Source organism: Ischnura elegans, chromosome 7 (genome assembly GCF_921293095.1).
Source record: "Ischnura elegans chromosome 7, ioIscEleg1.1, whole genome shotgun sequence".
Classification (NCBI taxonomy): domain Eukaryota; kingdom Metazoa; phylum Arthropoda; class Insecta; order Odonata; family Coenagrionidae; genus Ischnura; species Ischnura elegans.
In genome coordinates, this window is record NC_060252.1 from 34,232,065 (window position 1) to 34,244,337 (window position 12,273).

The 12,273-nt window shown below is 37.1% G+C and overlaps 1 protein-coding gene across 1 annotated transcript in view; it reads left to right on the forward strand.

The window, feature by feature from the left end:
- LOC124162531 (monocarboxylate transporter 5-like) overlaps positions 1-10,356 on the forward strand; it is a 146,612-nt gene extending 136,256 nt beyond the window's left edge. The window contains exons 7-9 of the mRNA XM_046539100.1: positions 416-998; positions 4,893-5,084; positions 9,492-10,356. Of these exons, the coding sequence (XP_046395056.1) occupies positions 416-998; positions 4,893-5,084; positions 9,492-9,628 (912 nt within the window). The 3' untranslated portion in view covers positions 9,629-10,356. The remainder of the gene's footprint in view (positions 1-415; positions 999-4,892; positions 5,085-9,491) is intronic.
- Positions 10,357-12,273: the final 1,917 nt, after the last annotated feature.

The window sequence follows — 12,273 nt, forward strand, 5'->3', positions numbered from 1 at the left end:
TTGTTTGTCATCCTGTCTGGGTCAAATCTTCCAGCTCAATTTTAACCCTTTTTTCCTGTTGAAACGATCTTAAATCTGAAATTTTCAGGATAACTCAGAACCAGATGACAATCCAAAATTCTAATTCAATCAAAATTAAAACTTATTGTGATTTTAACTGTATCTCGAATGTTATTCAGAATTTAAAGTTAAACATGATGATAAGTTTTTAAAAATGGTCGCCAAATACCGGTGGCACTTTGATCATTTAAAGAAATGGGAATAAAAACAAATTTATAACAGCAAATTTGTTTACATCAAAGTTCAATGAAAAATTGATTGAATGGAAATTTGTTTGTATTGTTTTTAGTTTGCAATAAAAATATTCATAGAAAAATTTATTTTTATCTTGTATTATTATTTCCCCCATGTACAGGAGTGGGAGGAGGGGCAATTGAGGTGCTACCAGCGCCAATCTGCCTCGCTGGTCAACCTCGGAACCATCGTGCTAGTCCTCAACAACAACAGCGACCTGCACACCACTTGCACTGCCAGTGTAGATATGCAACAGAAGAAGTCTGTGGCTGAAGGGGAGAGGGAGCAGGAAGCAAAGAATCGAAAGTCGAAACGTCACACAACAGCCAGGACAATGGGTGGCAAGCTGCGCTCGGCGTGGCGTCGTTTGTTACGTCGCAATGAAGAGGGCTCGGGTAGGAGCGTGCTTGGCTTTGTGGTCGATTTCTTGGACCTGCGACTGCTCAAGGACCCAAGCTACGTGAACCTGGCACTGGGGTTGTCCGTCTCCTGCCTCTCGGACACCAACTTCTTCACCGTGCTACCCTTCCACTTGCAGCGCACTCTTGGCTTCTCGCCAGCAGACGTCGCAGTGTGCCTGTCGGCCGCTGCGGGTGCAGATGTAGCCTCGCGCCTCCTGCTCCCACTTCTTGGGGACCACCTCCGGCTGCAGAAGCGAACAGCCTATCTGCTTGGCTGCCTCACCTCTGCCATTGCCAGATCCAGTTGAGTATCTGCTTTCCTATTACATATATGTAGTATTTCATTTGCCTCAACCAGGGGTGGATTCAGCATCTGGAGAGGAGGGTCATAACCTGGGTCTGGTGATTATGGAATAATCCCTGTGAGAGAGGGGCATTTTTAATGTAGGGAGCAGTGGCGTAGCCAGGGGAGGGATCTGGGGGGTCCGGACCCCCCCAAAAATATAAAAACACAATTATTTTCCTTCATGAAAGGAAACAAAAATCATGAATTTACAAAATATTTCTTTAACAAATGAAGTTTTTTTAGATTATGAATAATATTAAAATTTTTCACCCTGGTTTTGGACCCCTTCCCCCAAACAAAATTCCTGGCTATGCCACTGGTAGGGAGTGCTACGTTCCATGATAAATACAGCTCAAAGTTCTCTTGTTTGCGACTTGTAGCCATGAACTTGCATTTACACTCCCATTATTCCTTTACAAAGACACAAGAGCTATTAATCCAGTAAAAATTATAAATTTTTGATTAAACTGTGGAGGAATTATGTATTGTCCTGAAGTGATTGGGAAGCATACAGTCAAGGTAAATGTTTTTTCTTCTGTAGAATTTTCCCACTTTACTTTGACTTACTGATGACTTTGTTAAGGTACTCTAGCTGGTTAGTCTAATGTTATTTTCTAGTATAACCTCCCTGCTTTATCTCTTATGTAGTAGGGTTTTCTTGGGTTAGCACAATACATAATTCCTCCACAGGCCATGAGGGACCCAGGGGTACCTGTCCCTCCACCCCCAATGAAGGCTCGTGGCTCTCTCAAAGAAATTTGACAAATTGAGAAATCAAAAATTTCTGTACTTTAGCAAAACTTCATCAGAAATTGGGCTTGTTTTCAGTTCTGAAAATGTTACATTAAAATTAATTAGGTTAGAAATGCTCCCTCTTCAATTGGTTATACCCCTAATCCCCACAATGAGAGGGTGGTGCTGGGATGATTTCATGACCTCCTTCCGAGAATACTTTACTGCAACTGCTCTCCGGGAAAAAACCAAAAATTACACATATCATTTCTTATGTAGGTACTTATCATATTTCAAAAGGGCTTTTTAGAAAGCAGCCAGTGATTTCTGGATGAGGGAAAGGAAAGTGAGTCGAGGGTAGTTAACACAATAATTGTGATTCAGCAGTCCAGTGGTGCAGCGAGGGGGGGGGGGGGGTTGGGAGAATTCAGGTTAGGGATCAGAAATGTCAGGTGGAAGAAAACATTAGAATTCTGTTGGATAAACATGCTATTCATGGATCCAAAATATTTGGGCACTAGAAGAGTCCTGAGTATACAGATAGATGATAAGATAAAATGCAGGTTTTATTAGCTGTGTGCAAGACTTTTGCAGATTCCTGTAGATTTAGAGCAGAGCCTATGCCTACTGAGGTGCAACGAAAGTTTCAAAAAACATTTTAAAATATCGTCAAATTTCTTTGGGAGAGCCACGAGCCTTCATTGGGGGTGGAGGGTCAGGTCCCCCTGGGTCCCTCATAGCCTGCGGAGGAATTATGTATTAGGCTGAAGTGATTCGGAAAACCATAGTCAAGGTAAATGATTTTTCTTCTGTAGAATTTTCCCGCTTTACTTCGACTTGCTGATGACTTTGAAAGTATCAGAAAGTTGAAAAAAAGAATCTCTTTTAAGTGCTATGAGAAATGTGTACCTTGAATTTTGAAGAGTAGTACATGGGAGAAAAAGGATGTGGAGACTGAACAAATGATGGAAGGATGGGAAAAATAAAAAAAGGAATGATAGAAGTGACAGAGAAGTTGATCAGACAGATTAAGTGCGGAATGAATGAATGAATGGATTGGAAAGGAAATAATCATGAAAATGGAGGAGAGAAGGAAGAGTAATACATAAAATCACAGGAACACAGGGTGAGGTTTCAGGAAGTAAAATAGGGAGGAAAACCGACAAGGCAAGAGATGATGGAAAAGTTTCAGATGGATGAAAAGGTAGTCTCACTATACACCAAGGCTTAGTCATAATTGGGTGGCAAAAGCAGAAATGCCATTTTAAAAAATAAAGGCTAAGCATGGAAGGATATTTTCAGAGCATGAAGAGGTTCAAAATTGGTTGGAGTATCTGTTTTACAGAGTCAGAGAGGCTTAACATGTAAGGAAGGCTATGCCATTAATTATAGTATTCTTAGATCAGGGCTTTTAAATGATAAAGTAGAAAGAGTCCTCCATTATATGAAAAAAAAAGGAAAGTGATAGGCATGGACAACATTTTGTCTGACAAACAGAAAATTGTCTCCAAAGGCCCTAACATTGGGATGACATCTCAGGCACAAGACAAATTATGTGCTGTGTTGGTTTGCTGGAATGGGAGGATTTGCAGCAATGATCAGCTGAAGCCTCTCAACGGGAAGCCCTTCACAAGTGCTCACTCAACTTGAAGGAAACTTTGCAAGGGTTGAATGAGCATCGCTGTAGCTGACTTGGTTGAGATACTACTCACACATACACATACCTAGATAAAACACTCATTCTTTGGGCTCAACTCTGGGAGAAAATGTTCGGGCTATGGTATGGTAAACAAGACGAGATATGAGGATCACTTTCATAATCCAAGATTTCCTTATCAAGACTGTTGAGGGTCACTTCTTCACATCAGTGAAATGTGGAGTGATGGTAAATGGTGGACACTGCTAGGAATATATGTGCAGGTGGAGAGGGAAAGTTTACGTTTGATTGTAGGTGGGGGAGAGGAAGCATACTGATGACCATTAGGGGTGTGGGTGGAGTGTAAAATTAGTGGTGATAGACATGCATTAAGATTTCAAGTGCAAATAAGAGAACGAGATAGAATTCAATAGGTTTTCTTTATTTTTTATGCCTAAATGAAAATACCTTCATTGACGACTAGTAGGTGATTTGATGTTTCAATGAATTCTCTTGAGTAATTTGGTGGCCTGGGTCCATCAAGTGCTGTGAAATGCTTGATTTCTCTGTTTTTTTGTTGTACGAAAAGTATTCTTTTAACTAGTGAGGATGTTGTGTCATGTTTGACCTATATGGCAGGCATTTCTGATAATTTGACATATACCAGATTTTTCAAGGAGAGGTGAATGAAGGGGATGGTATTATTCTTTTCATTTTCTATGGTAAACTTAGTAAAGTCAAACAGGCTATTTAATGCTCCAAAAACCTATTCAGTGAGCATTTTTTGGTGTCAAACAAGGCAAAAATATTGTCGACACAGCAAACTTGGCTGGGAAATATGATAATTTCTCGTTGACAGTCTTTTCAAAAGGGATGATGTTGGCTAGGAAATGTAAAAGTGAATTTCCAATAGTAGGCCAGAAATCGTAATTGTAATATTTCCCTATAAAAGTAAAATAATTTTGGATCATGACTAAATTTGTGAGATTTATGTATTTAAATATGCATATGTCTACTCTCAACTGGATCAGCAATAAACAGTTTCATGAGGTCTGGAGAGCTTGTAGCCCATAAAACTCCACCTCCTGTATGAAAAACTGCCCCCCTGCTGCAGTTCAAAAGAAACATTATTGACTTTTTGTCTTGTAAATACTTCCTCTCTTCAATTTGTGAAACTGTATGTGGAACAGTTTCAGTAAGTGATGTTATTGTTATAAGTTTGAGATGGTCTTTCCTTTGCTTTGCATTTGCTGTCAAAACTTATTTATTCTCCTGATTGGTTTGTCTTTTTTTAAATGTACTACTGATTGATATTTTTTCCAGCCACCTTTCTTTGCTTAGCCACTGTGATGGCTACTTATTTGTCTGCTATTGAGGTTTTTTGCCTTTTTTGGATTCTAGCTGTTACTTATATGTATTTTTTTACCATACTGGCATGTACTTTTTCAATTCTAAAGTGATTCTGTTTTCCTTTCCATGGCAGTCTTTGTCCTGGTAGAGGACTTCCCATCCGTTGTGGCCTTCTGCGCCCTTGTGGGTTTCCTCAAGGGAACTATGGTCGTCAACTTGGCACTGACCATAGCAGAGCACTGCTGTCTAGAAAAGTTTGCTGCTGCCTTTGGTCTTTATATGATAATGAGTGGGATCATCACCATTAGCCTTGGGCCGTTGATAGGTAAGTTATTAATCATCATCATCACTGGTCAAGAACCCTACTTCTCATAAAGAATTAATCCTTGAATAACCCACTCGTTATTTGAAGTAGATTTCAATAAAGTTTTAAAATTGCCAGATACAGAATTATGAAACAACTGTGTTGAAACCTGTTAGAAATTAAGTACAAGCTAATAATGCCAAAGTAGGATTTTTCTTTTCAATTATGGTTTAGCAATACTGATGACTTTTTTGGGTGCTATCAACAATCTAAAGTTGAGATGATAACACTTAGTTCAGAAAACCTTGCGCATGGAATTCACCTTTGGAGGAAAATGGTTGGTGGTGCACTGATGGTAATAATCTGATGAACGATTCGGAATATAATGGTCTTAATTCAGGCTAATTCGTATGTTTTCCTTACGAATTTGTGAGTACAAACAAAGCTATTTTTTATGAATGTATTTAACTACCACTAACTCAAGCCTGAATTAATAACTTCAATCCTGAGATTTGTTTCACCCAGCACTGAAGCCCTGATCAGTTGACTAATATTGGATATTTGTTTCTGCTTTTTTGATATAAAACACTCTCCTTAAATTCAGTATCATATAACCACATAATATTGCAATCAGGTATCTCATAACTTGCTAATTCATAAACGTGCAGTTTGGTGAAGAACCGTCAAGTAACCTAAGTTGACACAATTATGGTAGGAATGAATGAATATTATTTGCAGCAAAATGTACCAACAATAATTCCCACGCATAGATAATTGCTGAACATCTTGTAGAATGGTTATATCACAATTTAAATAGCTAATTAATTGGAAGAAAAGCAACACTAGTCACATTATGGTACAAATTAGGGAGTGAGTAATGCTTATACCTTCTAAATAGCATCCCATGGTAACTTTGGTTATGGATGTTTGGTTTGGTCTTATTATTTTGTTTTTCATGTAATTATTATCATACTTAATGGAATAGTAAGTAATAACCTGTCAGTATATGAAATGCCATGTTCCAAGATTTGTAATGGCAAGGTGTTCCTGCAAATGTAGTCAGATACAAGTTGTGCAGAAAAAGTGGCCATTTTATATCATTTAATAATCATTTAAACGAGGGGGACCAAAAAATAACTAGATGAAATTTTCAAAAAAGTTCACTTTATTTTTTTGAGCTACAAACTTCAGTAACCTTCAAAGTACTCTCCACTTACAGTGGTACATTGGTTCACATATTCTTTCCTCTGCACAAAACACCTTTGATACTTGTCCTTTCTTATGCCTTGAAACGTCACCTTCGATTCTCTTTTCACCTCCAAAATGTCATCAAAATGTTTCCCTTTCATCACCCTTTTCACCAGGGGGGACAAAAAGAAATCACAAGGTGCAGGATCTGGTGAGTAGGGTGGGTGAGGATGTGGTGTCATATGATTTTTTGCCAAAAATGGTTTGATCAGGAGTCAACAAGCAGAGAATCAATATTGCCACAATTCATCTCATTTTCAAATCTTCAGCTAAAATATGCTGCACAGAACTCCACAAAAGATCAGATTGTTCAGCAAGTTCATATACAGTACGCCTCCTATTCTCGTACACAAGGGCACAAATTTTTTCCACGTTTTCATCGGTTCTGGAGATGGAAGACCTGGACATAGAATGTCTTGGATCGACATGTTGCTGCATTTGAATTGTGAATACCACTTGTACTTTTGAGTTGTTTTCATGTCCTGTTTTTAGTAAGCTGTAGACAGCATATCAGCTGCATCCAGTGCACTTTTACCAAGTAGAAAACAAAATTTCAATGCAGCACGGTGCTCTTGAATATCATCCATTTCCAAAATGGAAGATGCCAAAAAACTATTTGAAAAAAAAACTATCATAAGGGCTTGCTGCAACCATCTAAAGCCATGCCATTTTGCATGGTGACTCAGAAAGGGTGAATTAACACCCATGTAGTGTGAGAATACAAAACTAGAAGAAAGAAGTGTGAGAAGATTTCCTTCTGTTTATTTTTAGGTCCCCCCTTGTATATCTGAAAGATATCAATTTTATATCACCAACAAAATTTTAATGCCTACATCCGGTTGATGATTCGAAAATGATACCATTTAAATATCATATTGGGTAATAAAATCTAATAACATTGTGCATGATGAAAAAATGGTATCAAAAAATAACCCTGGGTATCAAAAATTGATTTCAACGCTTGTGTTGAAGAAGTCACATGCCTTTATAAAATATTACCTGATAAAGCAGTAATTTGTATCATTTTATCTGGTGAAATTGGCATTGACATTTGGCCAGTTAGCATTTTTGATAGCAATGTCCCATAGCAGTTTTCAGAATCTGATGCCAAAACTCTTTTTTCCTTCCTTTGGGCATTTAAGTGGTATCGCCAAGAGACACCTGTTTTAGATTAAATTTATATACTGGTATATATACTTAGGTGAATCCACTTCAATGCCAAAAAGAAGAAATCATTATGTCATCAATTTATCATTTTCGAAGTTAAGTGAAATTGTTACCCACCCCTATGAAAAAATTGTATAAACCTGTTTCAAAATTTTATACAATTTATACAATTACCATGGCAATTGTATAAATTGTATAAAATTTTGAAACAGGTTTATACAATTTTTTCATTGGGGCAGCCAGCACAGATTTGAACTTATCCTTGGAGAAATCAGATATTGTGGGGATAAGCATATCCTCCATGTGTAATATCCCTTTTTTCCACGATTTCAAGCGTTTGGGCGGTTTGGGGAGGGGATGTCAAAATTGGCCGCATAGCAGCGCTGAAGTCCTCCATTACCGTTAAAGCCATTATAGTGGCTTCGTGTTTACATTTTTGGTGTTGTGTATAGTGGTGTTTGTGAGTAAAAATCGTTGATTATTTTGTGTATACAATAATAGTTAAAGTGATAATGCGACCTAAGCATCGTTTTTGTGTGCCTTAGTTCGATGTAGGCTATGACGGTACGTACAGTTGTGGCGACACATCAAAACATCCCGGATTGTCGTGGATATTAATGAAGGAATCATCGACAGTGCTGTGATTTGTTAACAAATGCGAGGTATTAGTGATCGTAATTGCCAAATTCTTGGGTATAACGGTAATGGATTTCGAATTTGTGCTTTTAGAAACCATACGTAAGGTAATTCACCAGTCTCCTCTATAATGTGATGTAAGGAATTGAACAGTAAGATTTATGGTTTACCGATGAAGGTATAAGGACTGCTCCGTGTTCTAGTGTATTGTATATCGTTTCAAGATGAATCATTCATTAAATATATCGTTTTTAGAGCAATAATTTTGTTTATTTTCCACCTTCTTCTAACGGATTTTTTGGTATGTTCCTAAACTTGCGTGAATGTGTACCTAACATAGTGAAAAAAAAACCTCATTGTGGAGACTAATGCGGTATTGGCTTTCGATGGTGAATGATTCAGTGCATTATATTCCATCATGTATGTTATTATACAGTATTGTATTGCAGTATCCCATGTAGCATCAAATATCTCAGAGGAATCTCACGAGATATGATCTCATAGGCATACAGACCTCATAGACAGAGTGGTCATATATGCCTCATGAGATGTCTCTGGCATATTTGATGCTATAAGGGATACCATAATAAAATAAAATACAATGATGAAAAGTAATGCATTGAATCTTTCCTCATCGAAAGCCAATTTATGTTATTACGGTTATTACATTATTTTCACGTAGTTCTCATGAATCTCGCGTGGCAGCGCAGCGATCGTACGCGAAACAGCTGCCACCTAGCGGCAATTATACGGTGTAAGGATAGGCATATCTCCAAAAATGCGGAAGTGCATCTCCGATTTATCCCAAAAAACGGCGTGGATTATTCATACTTTATCTCTGCTTTCAGATAGGTTTCGTCACGGCATATATGTATAATATCCTCGTATTTAGGGATAAGGCAAAATCTGTGCTAGTTGGGATAGTGATGATATCTTTTTGACTAGGTAATCAGTTATATAAATTAATTTCAAATCAGATCAATAAGGTATCAGCTTGTGTAACCATTTCACATGGAATCTTACAGCAATACTTGATCTAACCTCTATGCTATCCATAGGTGGATTTAGGGGCTGGGTCATGATTCTTCCCCTCAAATTTTATCAAAAAAATTTCATTTTTATTAGTTTAATAATTTTTGTATCCTTGTTAAGGAGTACTGGGAGAGCACATGTAAGTCTATGGCTACAAGAGAAGTTTGAATTGTATTCATCCTTGAGCGTTGCATTCCCTACTGTAAAAATGCCCCCTCTCCCTGGGGTATTCCATACTCCTTGGATCCAGGTCATGACCCCCCCACCCTCAATTTGATGCTGAATCCGCCACTGATGCTCTTTGCCACTGATCTATATTCTTTGCTCTTCATTTGCATGTTGTAGGTGTGGTCCGCGACTGGAGCGAGAGCTATGAGCTCTGCATCCACGTGTTATCCGGAGTACTTCTCCTCTGCGCCATTCCCTGGCTGCTCGAGATGGCCGTGGTGCGGTGGCGAAAACGCCGTAAGCCCGCCCTTTGATGTCGGTGCCGCCTCGGCCCTAAACACCTACAATAAAACAATCACGTTACATTGCATTTTATTTTTGTTGAAATATTTTGTTTCTGTGAAACTATAAGTCTGTTATACTTCTCTGGAGACCACTTCCATTACTTGTGCTCACAGTGAGTGATGTTGTTAACGTGGAAGTTGTTGAAAGTTTTTAAAATACAGACTGGTGGTGTAGACACGAGCCATATACTGTGAATGACATGTCTACGTTGTTGACACTTATTTTGTGATGAAGACGCCTGTGAAATGTTTTGAGAGTTGGGTTTGTTTGTGCAGTGCTTTCGTATGAAATAACTTGTCGCTGTGCTGTGGATGTGTGTTCTCAGCCAAGAAGAGAGATGGATAAATGGATGCCAGTTTTCATATCAGAAACCAACGACTGCCCGGCTACTTTTTCTGATGGTGTTCATATCAATGTTGGCCTATAGATGCAACGCTTTCTGTTGGATGTCAAAATCATAACTGTTTAATTGTGTTACCCTGTCATTACCACATAAAACCTGATATTTTTGCATAAATATATTTTGAATTCAATCCTAGGAAGAATGTATATGATCATGTTAAGGTTAATACAAATGGTATTTTGTCTAAGAGAACAGCATGAATATATACATATATAAATATAACTATATATACACATTATATATATAACATATACACCTTATTAAAGTTTAATAAACGTTGTTTACAATTTTAAACGCCAGTTATTTGAAGGAATGACGAAGCATTTATCGACCGTTCAGGGAGATGCCAAAGTTGAGTGACAATAAATACATCATTGCAGACTACTTCTGACAGTCTGTGGCACAACTAAAGCTAAAGCTTGACTAAAAATTTAGAAAAGTAAAGTGGTTTAGTCAAGTGTTCTCAATGTGCTTGAGGATGATTTAAAATTGTAAATACCATGTAAAAAGATCACCTAACTCTTGCCATCAAATGTTATCTATCCATAGTTTGGCCATAATGGAAAGATTGTCCTCACCTCATCTTATTCTAATTCAAATTCGATTTATTCATAAGCCATGCAAAGAACACTATAGGGTCTCATGTATAAATTATAGTTATTTTGTAAAACACCGTAAGTAGGCCCATAAAAATAGTTTTTGATATGTATTTGAATGTGCCACTGAATTTTTAGGTGTTGTTTCATTGGTAAAAAACATACAAAAATCAGATTGAATACAAAATATCCGACCCTGACGAATCACATTTGAAATTTCACCTTCAAATTATCAAATATATTCTGAAATTTACTCAAGAGGCAGGCCATTTTTTCCGTAATGTAAGGGAGTAATGGTGGTTTTCTCCAAAAACTTTATTTTTATCCAAAGAAAGTTTAAACCCATTAAAGCCTACTTTTTCCTATGCCTACAGCCCTTTTACTCCCTAGCAGGTATGCACAACAGATCTCACAATACGAAGAATTGACAACTTGTGTATTTGAAAATGAACTAGTATAGACCAAATTTTTAATACAATAGCATTGGTAAATTAGGTATCAGTTTTTTTTAAGTGAGAATTGAATATATTGGTTTATTTATAGTTTGGGTCCTAAAAATGCCTCTTATATATTTTTTTAGGATCATAAACAAGGGTGGATCCAGGATTTTTTTCTGGGGGGGTGCACAAGGGTCTGACAGGCAAAAGGCTGTCACATTGGGGATAAAAAAACTTCATACAATTATTCTACGAAATATACTCTTAATTTTAATTAAATATGGCAAAAATTAAAAGCTTACAAAATTTTAAAATATAAAATTTATTAATTCTTGTATTAAAAATTTGGTCTATTTTTTAAGTGTCTGGGGGCATGCCCTCCCCCCCCAAATCAGCCTATGACGATAAATGTTTCCTTGGAGCATATGATCTCAATGGGAGGTCTATTTTTAATAAAAGGGTTACATTCCTTTGGTTGAAAAATGTAAACAAATTGATTTAAATGAAGCAACTAGTAAGTGAATGTCAAAGCTCAGAGCATGAAATATCATTTTGGGATACATTTTTCCAAAATGACTGGACCTTACAAATCCCATGCAAATGCCTTCATCCTCTCTAAATTATTTTGTGCAAATATTTTTTAATCATTCCAATACATTAAAGGCATTTACGTAGTCCCATGCAGAAGGATCCTGAGAAGTGGTCTCATCATGGAAGTTATGTTCAAACTTAATAGTCAAGGATAAACTTTCATTGAAAAAATTTGTTAACAAGAGTGCAAACAATCATAAATTATGAGAGCATGATACACGAGGCTGAGGAGTCATTTAGAAGTGGTGAATTGAACATAATGAGCTCATAACATCATAAACTTATCTTAAATAGGGTAAGGGTGCCGATTTTTGTCATGAATAGCTCAAGACGTAGGCAAGGTTTAAGAAAACATTACAATAAGAGTGCCTTAATTTTTTAAACCCTATCACAATTATTGTTAAAGTAGGTATTCTACTGATTAACCCTTTTACTGCCAGCCTATTTCAGGTGGGATGTGCGAAGACTGCCAAGACTATTATCCGGAATTCGCAACACTTCAGATTTAAAAATTTTTCAGCTACTTTATTTAATACTAAATCTAGATTTATTTTCCCAATTCTTAAGATATATTTACATCTTATAAC